The sequence below is a fragment of the Selaginella moellendorffii genome, unplaced genomic scaffold (assembly GCF_000143415.4).
Source record: "Selaginella moellendorffii unplaced genomic scaffold, v1.0 SELMOscaffold_1, whole genome shotgun sequence".
NCBI classification, from domain to species: domain Eukaryota; kingdom Viridiplantae; phylum Streptophyta; class Lycopodiopsida; order Selaginellales; family Selaginellaceae; genus Selaginella; species Selaginella moellendorffii.
The window spans coordinates 632,053-651,555 of record NW_003314262.1 but is presented as its reverse complement, the minus strand read 5'-3'; the positions used below and the strand labels follow the sequence as shown (position 1 = coordinate 651,555).

The 19,503-nt window shown below is 47.9% G+C and overlaps 4 protein-coding genes and 1 long non-coding RNA gene across 5 annotated transcripts; 3 read left to right on the top strand and 2 right to left on the bottom strand.

The window, feature by feature from the left end:
- Positions 1 to 8,039: 8,039 nt before the first annotated feature.
- LOC9629653 (hypersensitive-induced response protein 1) lies at positions 8,040 to 9,381 on the top strand. Its single transcript, XM_002961809.2, has 5 exons — positions 8,040 to 8,262; positions 8,325 to 8,445; positions 8,503 to 8,594; positions 8,717 to 8,813; positions 8,927 to 9,381. Exons 1-5 carry the CDS (start codon positions 8,074 to 8,076, stop codon positions 9,286 to 9,288), a joined length of 861 nt encoding a protein of 286 aa, XP_002961855.1. The 5' UTR covers positions 8,040 to 8,073; the 3' UTR covers positions 9,289 to 9,381.
- An 84-nt stretch (positions 9,382 to 9,465) lies between these two features.
- On the bottom strand, positions 9,466 to 10,257 carry LOC112349806. The gene is made up of 3 exons (XR_002993527.1): positions 10,169 to 10,257; positions 9,787 to 10,072; positions 9,466 to 9,710 (listed from the first exon to the last, which is right to left on the bottom strand). It is a non-coding gene; the product is annotated as an uncharacterized LOC112349806 (long non-coding RNA).
- LOC9656553 (probable glucan endo-1,3-beta-glucosidase A6) lies at positions 10,198 to 12,094 on the top strand. The gene is made up of 3 exons (XM_002961808.2): positions 10,198 to 10,304; positions 10,364 to 11,668; positions 11,735 to 12,094. Exons 1-3 carry the CDS (start codon positions 10,250 to 10,252, stop codon positions 11,767 to 11,769), a joined length of 1,395 nt encoding a protein of 464 aa, XP_002961854.1. The 5' UTR covers positions 10,198 to 10,249; the 3' UTR covers positions 11,770 to 12,094.
- On the bottom strand, positions 12,085 to 13,732 carry LOC9629652 (protein PXR1). The gene is made up of 5 exons (XM_002961343.2): positions 13,310 to 13,732; positions 13,059 to 13,160; positions 12,810 to 12,954; positions 12,679 to 12,734; positions 12,085 to 12,615 (listed from the first exon to the last, which is right to left on the bottom strand). Exons 1-5 carry the CDS (start codon positions 13,397 to 13,399, stop codon positions 12,370 to 12,372), a joined length of 639 nt encoding a protein of 212 aa, XP_002961389.2. The 5' UTR covers positions 13,400 to 13,732; the 3' UTR covers positions 12,085 to 12,369.
- A 59-nt stretch (positions 13,733 to 13,791) lies between these two features.
- Positions 13,792 to 18,722, top strand: LOC9656552 (RNA cytidine acetyltransferase 1). The gene is made up of 26 exons (XM_024684856.1): positions 13,792 to 13,929; positions 13,985 to 14,076; positions 14,133 to 14,304; positions 14,361 to 14,483; positions 14,542 to 14,715; positions 14,767 to 14,877; positions 14,929 to 15,062; positions 15,125 to 15,218; positions 15,283 to 15,381; positions 15,433 to 15,569; positions 15,622 to 15,704; positions 15,764 to 15,890; positions 15,954 to 16,041; positions 16,088 to 16,187; positions 16,230 to 16,282; positions 16,336 to 16,512; positions 16,561 to 16,598; positions 16,646 to 16,742; positions 16,791 to 16,970; positions 17,021 to 17,129; positions 17,178 to 17,247; positions 17,298 to 17,445; positions 17,496 to 17,624; positions 17,689 to 17,814; positions 17,868 to 17,933; positions 17,989 to 18,722. Exons 1-26 carry the CDS (start codon positions 13,825 to 13,827, stop codon positions 18,208 to 18,210), a joined length of 3,054 nt encoding a protein of 1,017 aa, XP_024540624.1. The 5' UTR covers positions 13,792 to 13,824; the 3' UTR covers positions 18,211 to 18,722.
- The last annotated feature ends 781 nt before the right edge of the window (positions 18,723 to 19,503 follow it).

Below are 19,503 nucleotides of genomic sequence, written 5' to 3'. Positions count from 1 at the left end.
ACGTGTCATGTGTTGGTCCTTTTGGGTCCCTTTTTGGAGCCTCGCCTTTTGCTCGCTTCGTGCTCGTTCCTCGAGCACTTCGTTGGGAGTTCCACTCCCGCTCTTGACTTTTCAAGTCGGAGCTTTTGGTCCAAACGTGTTATGCTCGTTTGGCTCTCGCTTCGGCCACTACCATGTGGCGCCCTTCCGGCTCCACTTTGGGGCCTAGGGATTTTGTGTCTCACAACTCCACCACCCATAGACGAAGTTCGATGTCCTCATCGAACGGTAAACCCTTTCATAAAGTGACACCCACACGTGTCACCATTTCCATCTTTGGCACCTAGCCAATCTTTGTCTATGGTTTGACATCAAAGGCTCACCATGCCTTGTCCATCCTTTAAGGAGCGTAGTCTCTCCAACTTAGAGACTGATTGGACCACATGTAATGGTTCTCTCCTTTTATTGGTTTAGTTCTCGCTAAACCTCTTAGAGACCCTTCTCTAAGTCAATCCCACTACTCCTTCTCGAGTAGTCTCAATTTCCATCGATATAACCTTTGCACTTTGGAACTTTGAATTTTGACTTCTTGGAGTCAATTTCTTAGGTGTCTCCGACACCTTGCCTTGCACCTTTTGTGCAACTCCACTTCCCATCCTAGGAAGTTCTCTACTCGAGGGCACCATCATCCTCTCTTCTATTTCGTGCCAAAGTTCCAGTTATCATACTTTGTGCTAGGGCTGTTCATGGCCCTATCATTTGGCTACCTTACCGCTCCCTCCCTTGGAGCTTCCACTTTCGCCAAATTGGAGCATTTCGGAATCCTTCCTTGGAAACACACTTCCTTTCCCGCAACTTGTTAGCGTCCAACACATTAGTGTTCCTCGCCTAACTTTGTCACTTGGATTCCTTCCAAGGGATTCCACGGCCCTATCTTGGCCACTCATCTTTTGCTCCTATCCGTTGATTGTTGCACCAAGCAACATCGAATCTCTACCTCCCTCCTTGAGGTATTGTTTCGGTTCCATAGCAAAGACTCTTCTTTGCCAAGTCCGGAGGATGTTCACCCCTAGTACGTCTCTTTAGCATCTTCTACTATGGGCTCTATCCACGGCCCAACTTCGTGACCCTCCCATGGGTCTTTTATAGAGACTACTTTCCTCGGACTCACTATGCCATCGCACGGACATAGTTTATTTCCCTTAGGTGCTCTTCCCACTTGGTTATCACGACCAAGCCACACCACCTTAAACAGTTCAATTTCAACATTTTGAACCAGGAACTTCATTCCTTAGCCAACCAAGGACCTTGTCCTTATCTGGCCATAAGATCACCTAGTGATCTCACCTTGGCACCTTAACAGATTTGCCAAGAGGTACTTGGTTTTCTAGACCTCCAAGTTGTTGACTATAACCCCGGGGGCATCCCCCACACTTGGCGGTGCACCCAAGCTAGCCCTTACGGCCAAGGGTTCATAGCAACTGAGATTAGGTGTCCCCATCTCACTCACCACGACCTTGGTGCCACTTGCACCAAAGCGTTCAAGTTAGATATGCCGAGCTTTCACACTAGGCAATCTAACCGTGCATCACGACTCCGAGGCATCCCTCGCTTGGCGGTGTGCCCAAACCAGTCTCCCCACTGAGAGTCCATGACCACCGAAATATGAGTGTCCTCATATTTCAAACCATCACCACGCCCTAGTGATTTGGGACTCGAACCCAAGCACTAGAGGGTCGGGACTCGAACCCAACCTCCGTATATGCATCTACGGATGGCATCACACAAGATGCCTGGCGTGACTCCCCACGCCGGTGCACCAACTTATTTTTAAAGCGCGCTACAGATCACAGCTTAGGAACCTAGTTCCTCCACACTGCCAAGTCCTCTCACTTGACATGTCTGTGATCATGCATGGACTCCTCCATGCTCGGCCCCATGGCCCACCCTTTTTGAAGTTATCGCCTTCAACTAGGGTATTTGTTCCCCCGACGTGCCAATCTCGCTTGGCAAGTTCTCCGACCACTGTAACATGGTTCCTGCATAAGCGTGAAAGTCCTTGACCATCGACTTTCGTTCAAAGCCCTCTCTTTGAACACTCGGGAACTACTTCCCTAACCTTGATAGCCTTGCCTCATGGCAAGCTTCAAGACCACGCTTTTGCTGCGCCACTCTGATTTCGCGCGTTCCATGAACCATTTACACTTGGCCTTTCTAGGTACTAAGCTACCTAGAATCGTCTTTGGGAACCTTGAAGGAACTCTGTCCCTCAGCTTGCTAAGGCCTCCCTTTTGCAAGCCTTCCAAATGCCACATAGTCTAACATGGACAATTCCATAACTTAGACTCTCCATGGCATCACGGTTGCTAGCGGCAACACCCTCGAGCCCCCACTTGATTCTGCACCCCCAGCTGGCATAACCAACCTTGGTTATGCCCTTCGATTTCTATGGTTCAGTTCCATCCCAATACTACTTGCCTTTGGCTTCACACCTTTCCTTCGGTCATTCTCCTCCAGACAAGGAGGATAGCTTTGCACTTTCTATCATGCTTTAGCAAGTATTCTTAGGGATGAACCTACCCAATAGCCTAGGGAGTGGTTCCTCAATCCGGGTATGCTCACCTTATAATCCCACACATTGGGATTACATTGTTGCTTATGGGCCTTTACATGCCCATCACTAGCCTTGCCAAAATTCCATTTTTGGCTTTGTCCAACTCGGGTAGACAGTCCTCTCCTGTCTCCGCAACCTTGGACATTTGGATAGCACCTTCTATCCATCATTCGCTAGGGACTTAGTCCCTTGGGCTTTATCCATTGCCCTCGCGACATCAAACACCACCTTCTGGTGTTCTAGAGTGTTCGGGTGTCCCAATGATGGCTTTCTTGACAATGAGTATTTCCTTTTATGACATTGACTTACTATATCGCAACACAAGCAACTTATCCCTCGTAAGGGTATATCCAACTTCCCTATGCTATTAAGAAGTCTTGGGTAGCTACCTTCTACCCGTTTAACCAGTTATTTTGCACCTCTTGCTTAGTTGCCTCATAGTTGTCAAGTCCTACAACTCATTGCTTGGTGCTTTCACACCTCCATCATTATCTGGGTCACCACACTCCAACTGCATGCTCTGCAGCTTAGGCTATGCTATTCCCATTTCCATTGGGATTCCTTTGGCAAGGGTTCTCATGAACCCACCAACATAGCCTCAAGGTATCACACCTTGGCACATTTGGTGTCTCCACACCATCGGCTCCACGAGCCTACCTCTATGACACTTCTTCTTTGTGTCTAAGTCTTTGCCAAGACCAATGCCACTCTTTCTCATGCCAACCATCTGTTAGCACTACACCATAGAGGTCACACACAACTTTGTGTCAAAGTTGTTTTCTTTTTTGGGAACACCTTTCCCACGACTTTAACATGGCACATTTTGCCATCGATGAGATACCCTCTGTTCTCATCCTTGGATCCTATGATCCCCCCCCCCCATCCTTTGTGGGGTACAACACACCTCGGTCCAAATGCTTCCATCAGTCCTTTTAGGACCATCCCTTGACTCTACTTGAGTCATCCAGCAGTTTTGGACTTGGTTAATCCACAGACCCGTAAGGTCCTACTTGTGAGGCACTAGCTCACTGGAATACACTTCTTGCATTCCTGTCCTACTCAAAAGGACTATTTTCACAAGTGTTACTCCGACACTTGATTTTGTTCTCTGGGGGCAACCTTTGCCCCTTAGGACTACTTGTCCATGTGATGAGAATACCAACTCATCCACTTAATACACCCCCAACTCCTTGGGTTGTTCCAGCATTTATTAGAGGTAGCCCCGGCTACCATTTCGAGGACTCGTGTCCTCATCCATACTTGACCTCTCACGGTCATCCATTCCAGTCTCACCTTCATGAGCACCAGCCTCAACCATATGAGGATAAACTTGTGACTCCTTTATTGTTTTTGGAGTCTTTATCTTCCCCGTGATCCCAACTATAGTTGTTTACCCCAACTACATTAGCCCGTTTGCTGAGTCAAACGCTCATCTGGATCACCTCCTCAACTCAATGAGGAAAACCTTGCACTGTTCCCAAGATCCCAAAGTCGTTCCATTATTGGCCCTTTTCTATCCACCACCTCGTCTACAAGTTCACACATGAACTGTAATGGAGAGCCATGTCTTCCCGACTTGCTACTCCTCAAGGATAGGCCCACTCCTCGGACCTTCCGATGCCAACGCTAGTGGTGATATACTTGAGCACCAATAAAAGTCAGACTAAGGAACAGCTCCGATACCAAATTGTAAGCGACTAAATTTTCCATTTTACTTTAGTCACTTAACCACACCTCTGACCACTTCGAGGAGTCTCATTCACAACCTCCATCAGTCCAATTCAGGACTTGGGACTTGCTAGCCCCAAGAATGGCATCCATGCCACTCCACACTTGCACCTGGTCCAAGTGCTCCACGTGTCCGGTCCCGAGACCGACACCCAAAGGTACCACTGACATCTCGGCCCGTTACGCTAAGGCCATGCCCATTCACCTTTGCTGCACTAGTGGTTCAACACCACTTGCATCACCACCTCGTCTCTCCAAGACTTGGCCATGTGTCCACGAGTGGTCATCCTAGATCCACTCCTTAGCATCCTTAGGATGCCCACAGACCTGGGGAATTGCCTTCCCCAAAGTCCCTTTGTCAGTTCCTACCAAGTCCCTTTTTGCCCCTGGCCGTGTTTGCCAACACTGCCACTGGATCGAGGCCCACAGGCCCGACCACTAAGTCCCACGGTCCTCTGGGACTTCCTCACCACATGACTGTGTCCTTGGTCACTACCCCAGAGGGCTGCTCCTCTTCCTTTCCACAGTCTGGGCCTTTGGGACAACATTTCGGAACACCGTGGCCTTACGCGAGCCACCTGGGTACTCTCCCCACCTATCGCCTTTAGGTGCTCTAGCCATGGGCTTAGAGCGAGGTTCCATTGAGCCACGCTTGGTATCCAAGTAGGTAGTGCCACCCACACTTGGACTGGGAGCATCGGCCAGTCGATCTCCCGGGGGAACTAGAGCCGGCTCTTGAACACTTCACCAAGCTACCCCGCTTGTCGGTCCGTGTTCACTCTAGTCTTGGACTTCCCAGTGGGCAGCTCATCACCCAACACTGGGTCCGGCCTTCCTGGGCCAAACTGGCCTTTCCTGGCCAAACTGGCTCCACTGCAGTCCTCCCCCTTACTATACTTTTGGAGCTCACCAAACCCCCCAGGGTCTGGGAGACGAACGCTTTGGGCTTTCACCCTCTCAGGCTCCGGACTCGGACTCGGACTCGGGCTCGGGCTCGGTCTTGGCCTCGGCCTCGGTCTCGGTCTCGGTCCCGGTCTCGGTCCCGGTCTCGGTCTCGACTTCGGACTCCATCTCGGACTCCATCTCGGGTCCATCTCGGGTCCACCTCGGACTCCATCTCGGACTCCATCTCGGACTCCATCTCGGACTCCATCTCGGACTCCATCTCGGACTCCATCTCGGGTCCATCTCGGGTCCATCTCGGACTCCATCTCGGACTCCATCTCGGGTCCATCTCGGACTCCATTTCGGGTCCATCTCGGGTCCACCTCGGACTCCATCTCGGACTCCATCTCGGACTCCATCTCGGGTCCATCTCGGACTCCATCTCGGACTCCATCTCGGGTCCATCTCGGGTCCACCTCGGACTCCATCTCGGGTCCATCTCGGACTCCATTTCGGGTCCATCTCGGGTCCACCTCGGACTCCATCTCGGGTCCATCTCGGACTCCATCTCGGACTCCATTTCGGGTCCATCTCGGGTCCACCTCGGACTCCATCTCGGACTCCATCTCGGGTCCATCTCGGACTCCACTTCGGACTCCAACTCGAGTCCATCTCGGACACTCCCACGTGTCATGTGTTGGTCCTTTTGGGTCCCTTTTTGGAGCCTCGCCTTTTGCTCGCTTCGTGCTCGTTCCTCGAGCACTTCGTTGGGAGTTCCACTCCCGCTCTTGACTTTTCAAGTCGGAGCTTTTGGTCCAAACGTGTTACGCTCGTTTGGCTCTCGCTTCGGCCACTACCATGTGGCGCCCTTCCGGCTCCACTTTGGGGCTTAGGGATTTTGTGTCTCACACATAAGAGAATTACTTACTTAAACTCTCGAGCCTAGTGGAGGACCTAGAGCACTTGTCCAACCTAGGAACTAGCCGAAGCCTCAAGTGAGCAATCTAAAGGCCATCTCTAGAGAGGCAAATGCTGCAAACTGAATTTATGGCTTGCAATAGCCACCCCAATCCTTCAAACTCAGAATGTGGTGAGGAAGTCCAAGTGGTCAATGGGACTTAGTGGTTCAGGCTTTAAACCCTGACCCCATGGTAGTTTTGGCGAGCATAGACATGTACAGAAAGGGGTTTGGTGAGGACTAAAGAAAGGATATTGAGGATCTTTATGTCTTCAGGCATCATAATGATGCTAAACTGTAATCATAATATGACCACAAATGAACAGATGGCCTTGTCTTTGGGAAACAAGACTGTGGCATAAATTATCTTGGACTACCAATAAAACAAAGGTGAATAGATATGACTTTAGCATAATAAGCTGATATACTAGTAGTACATTTAGGTGTTTGTAGTGGGATAAAAAATGTGAAGCATTTGAATCTAGTGTAAAGGTAGAGTGGCATAAAGGCCATTCACAAAGTTAATAAACCCCCAAGTTATGAATAAAATTTATGAAGGTTGTGAATAAAACTCCATTAAGTGATCAAAAGTGACTAAAGTAAAATAGAAAAATTAGTCATTTAAAAGGGATTTTCAACACTAATAACTTCAAGCTAACATATGAGTTTCTCATACCAAGTTGAGTTTACTCAACAAAAAACACATAGAAAGTTTTTACCTTATGTTTATCTAGCACAAGTACATATATAATGACCAATTTCTCAAGTAACTTGGGATAAAGGATCCAGCAAAACTAACATTCTACTGTTGTGACAGTAAAAAAAGAATATCCAAAAAACTTGCTAATAAGTAACATTTGATACTCATAATTACATTTGCAACACTAACAAAAGAAGATACATTGAAAGGCAATTGTTTTTGTTGCCATAAGCCTAAATAAACCATCATAATAAAGATTGTCCTTTAAGGGGTTAGTAAGTGCTAAGATGAATATAATGGAATCCATCATATATGTACTTCAAATGTTTGTACCATATGAACATCAACTTAAGCTTCTCAATTGAGTCTAATCCCTTGACTGTTTGAACAATGTCCACAGGACCACATCATATCGCTTAAGCATCAGCCCTTACTACATCATATTATGTCACCCATGTCAGCTCTGCATCTCCAAGCCATGGAAAAGAAAGAATATTATGCTTTCAGTAACTCATGACCTCTTGCTTACAAAGCAAGCACATTACCATTAAAGCTTTACACATGAAGCTGAAAAAAGAGGACAATATTCATAATAAGCCTTCTCTATTTTTTGAAGGGGAGTATGTGAGGCTTGTCCTTACAAGTTTGCAAGTCAGAGATAAAATTGTCACACAAAATCTTTCAAGTATCCTCACACAGAGTTTGACATTGGGGTGTCTCCTAATGTCAAGGTAAGCAAGCTTTTTCTTTGACAACCACAGCTCTTCATTGGAAACTTTGGTTGTTTTGCAGCTCTTTGGATGTGAAAGTGGGCATTGCTTGGTTCGACCACTTGTTCAATGCCCACTATTACGTGATTTTATCACGACTGGTTCTAGGAGTTTACGTGAACGCTTAAGATCTAACCCAAAAGAGGACTCCAAGGCAGGCAACATTTGCGGGTTGACTCTCCAAACGTTCGTTTATTCGTAAAAGTGTTGTTTCGTTGAGAGTTCCCATAAGTTCAAAGTACAATTGCAACCAAACAACAAAAAGGCGCGTAGAAATAGACAGTCGAATTTTCGACTGACTTTTCAATACAAGATAAGCGTTGATTCTCGACGCCGTTGGATGGATGCACCGGTGACCGTTGGATCGACAGGAGGCGTGGGAAATAAATTCCACGCAAGCCATTCAAATGTTTTTAGGCGTGGAGGGTTTTACTCTATCATGGGCCAGATGTGTTGCTGCTTCCAGGTGCCCCAGTCGAGGGTAGCGATCAAGGAGCGATGGGGCAAATTCGACGAGGTCCTGGATCCCGGATGCCACTGCGTCCCTTGGATCTTTGGCAGCAACATCACTGGATCTCTCAATCTCAGGATCCAGCAGCTGGATGTGCGCTGCGAGACCAAGACCAAGGTTAGGGTTCTTGGCTTCTGGGCTTCTCTGGCTGAATTTTGGGGGGGTTTCTTGCCTGCCAGGACAATGTCTTTGTGACGGTCGTAGCATCGGTCCAGTATGCGGTGGTCCAGGCCGACGCCATGGATGCTTACTACAAGCTCTCTAATCCGCGGGAGCAAATCCAAGCTTATGTCTTTGATGGTTTGTATTTTTTTTTTTTGCGTTTGACTTTGCTCGTTTCAAATCGTTTTCTTGCAGTCGTCCGCGCTTGCGTGCCAAAGATGATTCTGGACGATGTTTTTGAGCAGAAGAATGAAGTTGCCAAATCTGTCGAGGACGAGCTCGAAAAGGTACTGAGCCTCTTCTTCTTCGCTTTGGTCTTGTTAGATGCGCTTCTTCGAAGTTGATCTTTCTTAGAGGTCCTTTCTTTTCTTGTTATATGATTTTCACTCCTTCCTTTCGATCGTGGCAGGCAATGGCCGCATACGGATATCGCATCGTCCAGACCTTGATTGTCGACGTTGAGCCGGACAAAACTGTTCGAAATGCCATGAACGAGATCAACGCAGGTTCTATTCTTATCAACTATTCCTATGCATTTGTTTATGTTTTCTTCCGGACTTTGTCCGCGCGTTACTTTGGGGATCCCGTTAACACTGTGCGCTCTTTTGTTTTGTGGCAGCTGCGAGGCTGAGAGTGGCGGCCAACGAGAAGGCCGAGGCCGAGAAGATCCTCCAGGTGAAGCGGGCCGAGGCGGAGGCCGAGTCCAAGTATCTGTCCGGCGTGGGAGTGGCGAGGCAGCGCCAGGCGATTGTGGACGGCCTCCGCGAGAGCGTCTTGGCCTTCTCGCACAACGTTCCAGGGACGAGCGCCAAGGACGTTATGGACATGGTGCTCTTGACGCAGTACTTCGACACCATGAAGGAGATTGGTGCCACCTCCAAATCGTCCACCGTCTTCCTGCCGCATGGACCCGGTGCCGTGCGTGACGTTGCCGAGCAGATCCGCAACGGGATGCTGCAGGCCGAGGCCTTCACGCAGTGACCAGTCACAGATTGCCACAGATTGCCACAGGTTGCCACCTTTTGTAAATAATACAAGCTCTCGATCAATACGTTTATACGATCTTGACACGAAGCTGATCTTGCCTGGTTGTCAAATTGTGTTTATACGACAAGGTTGAAGATGATGATCTTTCTCTTTCAAGCGATGAACACTTGGTGAATAAGTTCATGCTTTTCATGAGGTGAACACATTACATGTTTAGCTCTTCTGAAAACTGATGCAAAGCAATGCTCAACTGCCTTGAATGATCATGACTAGGGGATGGAATGGACGATTACATCACTTTGTGCAACACTTATCATCCAAACTTTTGAGGTACCTAAAGCTGCTGTGTTTCTTACGCTTATGGTATAGTTGAAAGCTAAATGATGCTGAAAGCACTTCCCAGTAAATTGCCCCACCTTCAACATAGGCATTTTGCAAGTAATTATTAAATCAGAAAGGGAAAAAAAAAAGCAAAAAAGAAAAAGAATGTACCGTCGTTGAACTTGAAAGAAATATTCCTCCTCATCTTCCACACAGATTCCCCTTGATTTTGACTCACCAAGATTCTGCCCTAAAACAGAGGTCCCCTAAACTTTAGGGCACACGCGAAAGTTAAATAGCGGCAAACGCGTAAGAGGGGCCCGAGCAAACGTCACAGCGTGGGAAGGCATTCCGGGCAGTCAAGAAAGGCCCCTTCCTCTCCTCAAATCCCACCTCTCGAATCGATTTCCATTTGGATTTGGATTCTAGCGAGCGCAGCCCATATTTTTGTCGAGCCCTGCAAGGAAAAAAATCAGAAAAAATAAGAGAGAAGAAAAATATCAGCTTCCATGGTCGGTGAAAACCACCGCCAGGAACTCCAAAGTGGAACAACCTCTCACGCCGATCATCCATCGATTCCACTGGAAATTCCCCCCTTCTTCTTCTTCTTCTTCTTCTTCTCTTCGCCGCGGCCATGGTGGTTCCTCTGTGCGTCCTCCTCCACATTTGCATCGCCGTCAATCCACCAGGTAAAGCATTCGATCGATCGAGCGAGGGAGAACGCGATTGATTTCTTCTTCTTTCCCAGGCAGCAGCACTCCCGGGAGTGGGCTTGATCAAATCGGTGTGAACTATGGCCGAATCTCGGACAACATCCCCTCCCCAAACCAGACGGTGGCGCTTCTCAAATCCATGAACGTCCGCCTCGTCAAGCTCTTCGATGCCAATCCCCAAGTCCTCACTGCCCTCTCCAACAGCTCCATTCGCGTCACGATCATGGTGCCCAACGAGATCATCGGCGCCGTGGCCTCCTCCCAATCCAGCGCCGACGACTGGATTGCCCAGAGCGTCCTGCCCTACTACCCCAGCACCCAGATCATCGTCATCGTCGTCGGCAACGAGATCTTCTCCTATCCAGCCCTCGCCCAGACGTGGCAGCAGCTCATGCCCGCGATCGAGAACCTCCACCGCGCGCTCCAGAGCCACAACCTCGACGATCGCATCAAGATCACTACCTCGGTCGCGGGGGACGTGCTGGCGGCGTCCTACCCCCCATCCGTGGGGAGATTTCGCCCGGACATCCGCGACACCGTGCTCAAGCCCTTGTTAGGGTTCTTGCGGACAACGCGGGCGCCATTCTACATCAATCTCTACCCCTATTTCGCGTGGGCGGGCAATCCGGTCAACATCTCCCTGGGCTACGCGCTCTTCGATCCCGCCGCCACGGTCGTTCCCGATGGCAAGCTCAGGTACACGAATCTGCTCGACGCCATGACGGACGCGACCTTCTCGGCGATGGAGGATCTAGGGTTTGACGATGTGGAGCTCGGAATCAGCGAGACGGGGTGGCCGAATGCCGGCGATGAGAACGAGAGGGGCGCTACGCGATCGAACGCCGCGACCTACAATCGCCGGCTAGTGAGGAAGGTGATCGAGGGGAGAGGGACACCAAAGAGGCCTAACAGCGCCATAGCGACTTTCATCTTCGCACTCTACAACGAGAATCTCAAGCCCGGGCCTGGCACCGAGCGGCATTGGGGGCTGCTCTACCCGGATGGGCGGCCGGTTTACAGCATCGATCTCACGGGCAGGCTCTCGGATTCGCAGTACGAGGCGGTGCCAGAGCCCATGTCGGTTGCGGTCGTGAATTCTTCCTCGTCTTCTTCTTCGTGGTGCGTCGCCAGGCCGGATGCTGATACGAGCTCTCTCCAGAGAGAGTTGGACAGGATTTGCAGCCAGAATCCCAGTGACTGCGCTGCGATCCAGGACGGGCAGTCGTGCTTCTATCCCAACACGATCATCGCGCACGCCTCCTACGCTTTTAATCGTCGCTGGATCCGAGAGAATCAGTGCTCTTTCTCGAGCACGGCGGCTCTAACGAAGATCAATCCAAGTAAGCTTTTGGAGTTTCTTTGCTCGTTTTTGGAGTTTCGAGCTTACGATTTGGATTGACTGACAGGCTATGGATCTTGCATCTTCCCCTCGTCGAATTGATATTGATTTGACAACACGTATAGCTACAATACGTTACGAATTCGCCTGTACACACCGACAAAAAGCATCGATCGATCGCCATCGTTTTCGTCGTGCTGCTGCGTTTTTTCCAAGCCACGCAGCTCCGCCGCCGCCATTTGGAGAGGGAAAAAAAGGAAAAGGATCTCCTTTTGGTGATTTCGCGTGCGTGCGTGTGTGTGTGTGAGTGTTGCGTTGTGGGTGCGTAGGAAAAAAAATTCGCAAATGGAGGTTCTATGCGTACAATTAAAGAACTTCCGGTCTTCCCAAAAGTCTTGGGTCACATCAAATGGAAGAAACTTCTAAATTCTTTTTCTTCATTGGATGTTCACTAATATACACTGGAGAATGCTCCCTCGTATATTGTCTCGTTCTCGTTAAACGAACCTTTGTGTGAGATCTAAAAGGTGTTCTATCGAGTCCCAGTGATTCTATGCTGAATCGCACGAGCTGATGCTGCTGTTGCTGCTTTGATTGAGATGATCACACACTGCTGCTGGCTGTGTGGAAAAAACTTGGTGAGGACGAAAAGGAAGAAAAAAAATTTCTTCCCTGCTTCGAGCTATCAAGCGAGCGAGCGCGTCACGCATTGCCGCCGCCGCCGTCGAAAAACGTTGACAAGCGCATTGGTTTCTTGTTGTCGTCGCTGTACGATGACTCCGAGCCCGAGCTCTCGGACATAGCTTTCCTCCTCTTTTTCCTCTCCTTCTTGACTTTCCGCTTGTCCTTCTTTGCCTCTGAAGTGTCGTCGCTGCTGCTCGCCGAGGAGCTCGCTCCATCCTCCTCGGCAGCGTCTAGATCGTTCTTCCGTCGCTTCTTTTCTGATTTCTGAGCATTTCCAGCAGTAAGAAACTGAAGCAAAGCGAGGAGAGAAATGAATGAAAGTATTACCTTTCGCTTGGGCTTCTTCTTGTCCTTGTCCTTGTCTTTGTCTTTGTCTTTCTTCCCTATGCAACAAGGAACGACATGGGAGAAATGAATGAGAGGAAAACTTAAGAGTTGGAGCGAAAGCTTATACTGACCTTTCTTAAATCTGGTGTCTCGCTTATCAACATGGTTCCGTCCCCGTGAGAGCTTGGCAGCGCGCTCGGCGTCAAGTTGAGCTCTGTACTCTCTCATCATTCTGGCTTCACCGTCTTCAAGCTCGTTTTGCTTCCTTGCTTCTTCCTAGGATCAAGTTATTTGCGTATCTCAGGACAAAGCTCGCCGGCATATAAAGGTGGAGGAAAGAACTTTTTTTTTCTTTTTTCAAAGTCTAGAGGAGAGTGAACCTTTTGTTTCCGCTTGAATTCCTCCCAAGTGATGGTGTGAGAAGTTTGCAAACTTGCCAAACGCGCAGCATGCCACTCTGGTGAATGAAATGATCCATCCATCTGTGACGAGATTTGTTAGCACCCATTCTTCCACGAAAAACTTGAAAAACTAAAATCCCGAAAGAAACTAGCGAGCAAGAACATGAAACAAACGAAGAATCCAATCCAAGAGAATGCGAGGAAAAAATGGTGTATGGAAGAACACCTACCAGTCCGTCGTCGAGATCATCCGTTACACTGCCGGTGTGGGAAGACATCTTTGCCCGTTGCATTGCCTTGTAAGCCTGATTCTTCCCCATCTTTTGGATTGGATCTCGGCTATCTATCTCTATCCCAATCTCGCGTAATCCTGACCAAAAACCCTATGCGCAACGAGCAATCCGGCATCCATCGCAGCACTGCTCCTCCTTCCGACGCCATTTGCTGAGCGAATCCACATACCTCTGCTGCGAATCCTCCTCCTCCATGGCCATTGCGCGGCGGATTGTACCGGTTGCTGCCTAGATTTGGCGGCGCCGCGCTCGCTCGCTGCGTGGAGGGCCAAGCAACCGACTCGAAGGCCGCGATGGCGATGGAATGCGCTGGAAATTCCCCCGATGGAATGGAGAATGCACGAAACCAAATGGATGGATTCCGTCCCAGAAAAACAAAATAAGAAATGGATGGATTGGATATTAGGGCTCCTCCGGCTTTCTAGGGTTTAGGGGTTTGCGAGAGGGCGAGAATGAGGAAGAAAGTGGACAGCCGGATCAGGACGCTGATCGAGAATGGCGTCAAGTCGCGGCATCGATCGCTGTTTGTCGTCGTTGGGGACAAGAACAGGGATCAGGTCTGCGAGATTTCGGTAGCGATTGCGAGATTTTCTGAGGTTTCTCTTGGATCAGGTTGTGAACTTACACTACATGCTCTCCAAGGCTGTTGTCAAATCTCGGCCGTCGGTGCTGTGGTGTTACAAGAAGGATTTGTTCCTCAGCAGGTACTGCATTCCTCCGATATTTTGTTCCCTACCAATTTGTATTTTATCTTTTCTAGCCACAAGAAGAAGCGAATGAAGCAGATAAAAAAGATGATGAAGAGGGGTTTGCTGGACGCGGAGAAAGACGATCCTTTCTCGCTCTTTGTGGCAAGCACCAGCATTCGGTACTGCTACTACGCCGAAACTGAGAAGATCTTGGGAAACACGTTTGGGATGTGTGTCCTTCAGGTTAGCGCGCGCTACGCTTTTCCTTGCTCACAGTTCTTACGAGGATGTTTTTCCAGGACTTTGAAGCATTGACTCCCAACTTACTCGCACGAACTATAGAGACTGTGGAGGGTGGGGGAATTATACTGCTGCTGCTAAGCTCTTTGTCATCTTTGACTAGCCTGTACACTATGATGATGGTAAAATCTTTTATTTCTTATCCAATTGTGGCATCCATGCTTTTCGATTGTATTTCAGGACGTTCATTCTCGTTTTCGGACCGAGTCGCATGAAGATGTGGTCGCCCGCTTCAATGAGCGCTTTATTTTGTCCCTTGCGTCTTGCAAAGCTTGCATTTTTATGGATGACGAGCTTAACATCTTACAAGTATCTTCCCATGTCCGCTCAATAAGTTCTCTGCCTGTTTTGGAGGTACATTGCTAGCTGTCACAATGATCAGCCTCTCAGCGTGTGTCTCTACAGGGCGAAGAAGGTCTTACCGAGTCAGAAAAGGATTTGAAGGAGCTCAAAGACTCGCTGGTCGACACACAACCTGCAGGGCCGTTAGTGAGCAAATGCAAAACGTTAGACCAGGTGAGCACATTGTTCTTATTTCGATCTTGCTAGCCTAACGAACTGTTCCAGGGAAAAGCCGTCGTAACTTTCCTAGATGCTATTTCTGAGAAAACTCTCAGAAGTACCGTAGCCTTAACCGCTTCTCGTGGAAGAGGAAAATCTGCAGCTCTTGGTTTAGCTATTGCTGGTGCAGTAGCTTTTGGGTAAGCGTGTTATAGTTTGTCGTCACGTTTCTGTTTTGACTTCGTGTCACTTTATCTTGAAGGTATTCAAACATTTTTGTCACAGCTCCAAGCCCAGAGAACTTGAAGACCTTGTTTGAGTTTGTATGCAAAGGCTTTGATGCACTTGAGTACAAGGTTTGCTGGTTGGCATTGTACTTGTGTTTGTCTTCAACACTGGGAATTTTTCCCTCTCTCACAGGAACACATAGATTATGATCTCGTGCAAAGTACCAATCCAGCATTCAACAAAGCTGTGGTCCGTGTCAACATCTTTCGTCAACATCGACAAACTATACAAGTACATTCTTACTCGTTATTTCTCTTGCTAACCAAGCTATCCCTTTGGCAGTACATCCAACCTCAAGATCATGCAAAGCTTGCGCAGGCTGAGTTACTTATTATCGACGAGGCCGCAGCGATACCGCTTCCTATGGTAAAAGCATTGCTAGGGCCATACTTGGTGTTCATGTGCTCTACAGTTAACGGGTACCGTGTAAATGTCCTGTTAGATGACTTATCCTGATTATATCTGATGCAGATATGAAGGGACTGGCCGTTCCTTGTCACTAAAATTAATCCAACAGCTCCGTAGTCAAGGAAAGAGTGAATCTGCTCCTTCAGGTGAACTAGTACTTTCTTCTCTGCGAAAGCATACAGTTTTTTACGTGGAACCTTTACAGGTAGAGTTTTCCGCGAGGTTGAGCTGGCCGAGCCCATCAGGTATGGAGCTGGCGATCCTATTGAAGGGTGGCTGCACGAGCTTCTTTGTCTGAATGCTGCCGATCATATTCCAAGTATCGAAGGAAGGTAGGATCAAAACTGCTAGAAACCAGTAAGTGCCATAACTGATTTTTTTATTTTTTTATACAGGTTGCCGCCTCCTAGTGAATGCCGGCTTTTCTATGTCAACCGGGATACTTTGTTTTCCTATCATAAAGCGAGCGAGCTCTTTTTGCAAGTAAGCTATCATGTTCTAAAGAAGTAGTCTAATCTTTTTGTAACAGAGAATGATGGCCCTATACGTGGCTTCGCACTACAAAAACACACCAAATGACTTGCAGCTCTTGTCTGATGCGCCTGCACATCATCTGTTCGTTCTTCTTGGTAACGCTTCCGTGATTTGTACAAAGCTCACACTTGTTGCAGGGCCTGTTGATGAGACACAAAACACATTTCCTGATATTTTGTGCGTTATTCAGGTAAGCACTGTTGTATATCGTAAGTTTTTTTCTAACCATCACTGCGACTTAAGGTTTGCTTAGAAGGAAAAATATCGAGAAAATCCGCCTTGAAAAGCCTAAGCGATGGCTCGTCTCCTTCGGGAGATCAAATACCCTGGAAAGTTTCTCAACAGTTTCAAGACTCGGAGTTCCCGAGCCTGTCTGGTGCTAGGATTGTGCGAATTGCAGTCCATCCAAACTTGATAAAGGTAACTCTATTTTCTCATTTTGGCGCTTAAAAATTGGATGGTACTTAGGCCGGCTATGGTTCTGCGGCTGTCAACCTTCTAGTCCGGTAAAGATTAATCGAAGAAAATTAAATTTGTCTGATATGGATTGCAGGTATTACGAGGGCCAGTTTACCGATTTGGAAGAAGAGGACGATGAAGATGATGTGGTTCACAAACACCCTGTGAAAGTTGCTGAAGCTGCTGCTGAGGTTTGAGTTTCATAGTTTTGGAATATGGACGGACAGTTTTCTCTTCAGATCTCACTTTTGGAGGAACAAATCAAACCAAGAGCAAATCTTCCGCCGTTGCTAGTTGGTCTACATGAAAGAAACGCGGAAAAAGTCCATTATGTGGGTGTATCATATGGCCTCACACAACAACTGCACAATTTCTGGAAAAAGCTCAAATTTGTGCCTGTTTATGTCTCACAAATTCCGGTGAGCTTTTGAAGCACTGTCTGTCTGCCAACTGAACCTTTATACTGCAGAGTGCCATAACCGGAGAACATAGCTGTGTGGTCTTAAGGCCAACAGAAATTGGCGAAGTGGATACCGCAACGGCAGAGCAAGGAAGCTGGGTTAGACCTTTCAATGAAGGTAGTATTTTACTGCACAGACCTTTCACGATACTAGCATGTTTTGCAGATTTCTCCCGGAGGTTTATATCGCTGTTGGGCTCATCCTTTCGATCGTTCAGTCCTGGACTCGCTCTAAGGTACGTTTCCAGCAAATGACTGCGTGTTATCTGACTTCTCGCCTTACTAGCGTCTTGAAACCTCAAATTGATTTCGATGAAGAATCTCAGGAGACAATATCGACCGAAGGCATCTTGGGAGGCAAAAATGCACTCCTAACACCCTATGACATGAAACGATTAGAGTCATATGCAAATAACCTCGCTGACTACCATCTGGTACGTGTGTTTGTTATCTCTTCCTGTTGTGGTGTTAAGTTTCCCTGCAGATAATCGATTTAGTTCCAACGATTTCTCGACTGTATTTTATGAGAACCATACCCGTAACTTTATCTGCTTGTCAAGCTGCCATATTGCTATGCATGGGTCTCCAGCAACACGATATAAGTTTTGTGGAGGTTTGTTCTTCCTTTCTTTTGAACCCGAGGCTGTCTCTAAGCCATGGAGAATTTTGTTTACCAGAGCGCATTGGATCTTCCTCGCAATCAAGTCTTGGCTTTGTTTAATAAGAGTGTGCGAAAGTTGCACGGCCAGCTACACAAAGCCGCTGCAAAAGAGATCGAGGAGACACTACCTCGGTTAAGAGAGGTAGTCGTGAGGTATTACCAAAAGTTTCTTTACTAACGTTGTTATTTACAAAGGTGGTGATGAATCCCCACGCAGTCTCGGTGGACGAAGATCTAGAGGAAGCAGCAGCCAAAGTCAAGGTTTGGTTCTCTATAGTAATCCTGTCTTCTGTTTTTGACGAGTGGAGTGTTACAGGCTGACCAAAAGGAGAAAGTGAGCTCGATGCTGAGTCCTGAATCTCTCCAACACTTTGCAATCGGTGGGAACGATGTTGATTTCGAGGCAGCGCTGGGTGGAAAAGTTCCAAAGAGTGGCCTTGTGAGCGTCAAGAGCAGCGAGAACAAGGGCGACGCGAAGAAAAGGCCGCCTCAAAACAAGCAGCTAAAGAACAAGTCGTCCAAGAAGTCGAGGCAGTGATTGCAAGTTGAACACAAATCAAGGGAAAGTTCATGACGGAAATCCTGTTGGGAGCAAAAGTTTGCAGCACGAGGATAGACAAAGAAGAATACGGGCTAACAGTACCGCTGCCTAGACACACGACGACTTCAGATAGACATCTGAAAGCTAAGCGTATATTTGGTACTTCGCTTGTGACTTTCCCAGGTTTCCAGTACCCGTGTCGCCAGCCAGATTGACTGTGAGCAGGCATTATTAGCGCAAGCCGTCATGCAACCGATACGTTCCCTGAGAAGAGACTCCAGCAAATTCTCATATCTCTTTCACTCCATAGAACTTTTTGAAGGCGTTGCGAGAGGTGCTCTTCAAATACGGATATGCCAGTCAAGTTTGAGGACAGAAGGAGCTATCCTTGGAATGTGCAGATAGTAATATGCTGATCTTCTTGCAACCTGTCAGATCAAGCCTCCTTAGCAAAGGAAGCTTTGCAACACCATCGTATCACATCCAAATTATAATTTCAGATCTCTCAACGTTGTCTATGTTTCCATCCATTCTGGTAGCTGCCCAACATCCTTATTCGCAGGGAACGCATGCATGGCAGCTAGATCTAGAGAGACATCTGGAAGATGTTGATATTCCTCAAGCGATAGTTTTTCAAGTCGTAGGAACCTGCGATCCAGATAACACTTCTCAGTGATGGGCACTCCAATATCGTTACTCCGTTGCAGTAAGATAAGAGAAACTTTCTCTAGCTTTGGAAAGAACGAGGTGGAGAGGTCCTTCAAGGAGTGACAGCTACCGATGTTGAGGACCGCCGTGGTTGGCAGCCGAATCAAGTTTGGGCAATTCCAAAGGGAGAGGCCTTGTCACCATGGGAAACGTTTCTTCTGTTAAAGAAGGAAGCTCCTCAAGGTGATACGTACCTATAAGCAAATTTTCCAAATTCTCCATGCAGGAGGTGACCTTAAACTCACTTTCCCCAAACCCTCCCACTTCCATAACCTCAGAAATCTGCTCCAGTCCCGTCCCACAGTGTCAATCTTTTAAGGTTGGTCAACCGTTGAAGACCGTGTTAGTAACCAGTTAATTTCCACTTCTTCAAATGTGAGAGTTTGCTTATACTTGCAGGTAGCTCCACGGCCAGCGTTGTCTCAATAATCAACACCTCCAACTTTGTGAAGGCCTGAAACATCCCATCGAGATGCTTGTTCAAGCTTCCGGTTTAAGCATTTCTTATGTTTGAAAAGTTGATGATGCAGCAGCGTAGCATTGCTGAATTGTTCAGCCCATTAAGGTATCCCAGCTTGGTGA

What these genes read in the sequence shown, in the direction of transcription:
- LOC9656553 (XM_002961808.2), top strand. Translation starts at nt 10,250, where the DNA reads ATGGTGGTTCCTCTGTGCGTCCTCCTCCACATTTGCATCGCCGTCAAT. An exon ending in CATCGCCGTCAATCCACCAG is followed by an intron (nt 10,305 to 10,363) that starts GTAAAGCATTCG and finishes CTTCTTTCCCAG; the next exon opens with GCAGCAGCACTCCCGGGAGT. An exon ending in TCTAACGAAGATCAATCCAA is followed by an intron (nt 11,669 to 11,734) that starts GTAAGCTTTTGG and finishes ATTGACTGACAG; the next exon opens with GCTATGGATCTTGCATCTTC.
- LOC9629653 (XM_002961809.2), top strand. Translation starts at nt 8,074, where the DNA reads ATGGGCCAGATGTGTTGCTGCTTCCAGGTGCCCCAGTCGAGGGTAGCG. An exon ending in GCTGCGAGACCAAGACCAAG is followed by an intron (nt 8,263 to 8,324) that starts GTTAGGGTTCTT and finishes CTTGCCTGCCAG; the next exon opens with GACAATGTCTTTGTGACGGT. An exon ending in CATGAACGAGATCAACGCAG is followed by an intron (nt 8,814 to 8,926) that starts GTTCTATTCTTA and finishes GTTTTGTGGCAG; the next exon opens with CTGCGAGGCTGAGAGTGGCG.
- LOC9629652 (XM_002961343.2), bottom strand. Translation starts at nt 13,399, where the DNA reads ATGGGGAAGAATCAGGCTTACAAGGCAATGCAACGGGCAAAGATGTCT. An exon ending in ATGATCTCGACGACGGACTG is followed by an intron (nt 13,161 to 13,309) that starts GTAGGTGTTCTT and finishes ATCTCGTCACAG; the next exon opens with ATGGATGGATCATTTCATTC. An exon ending in AGAAGAAGCCCAAGCGAAAG is followed by an intron (nt 12,616 to 12,678) that starts GTAATACTTTCA and finishes GGAAATGCTCAG; the next exon opens with AAATCAGAAAAGAAGCGACG.
- LOC9656552 (XM_024684856.1), top strand. Translation starts at nt 13,825, where the DNA reads ATGAGGAAGAAAGTGGACAGCCGGATCAGGACGCTGATCGAGAATGGC. An exon ending in GAGTGAATCTGCTCCTTCAG is followed by an intron (nt 15,705 to 15,763) that starts GTGAACTAGTAC and finishes GAACCTTTACAG; the next exon opens with GTAGAGTTTTCCGCGAGGTT. An exon ending in TCCATCCAAACTTGATAAAG is followed by an intron (nt 16,513 to 16,560) that starts GTAACTCTATTT and finishes GATGGTACTTAG; the next exon opens with GCCGGCTATGGTTCTGCGGC.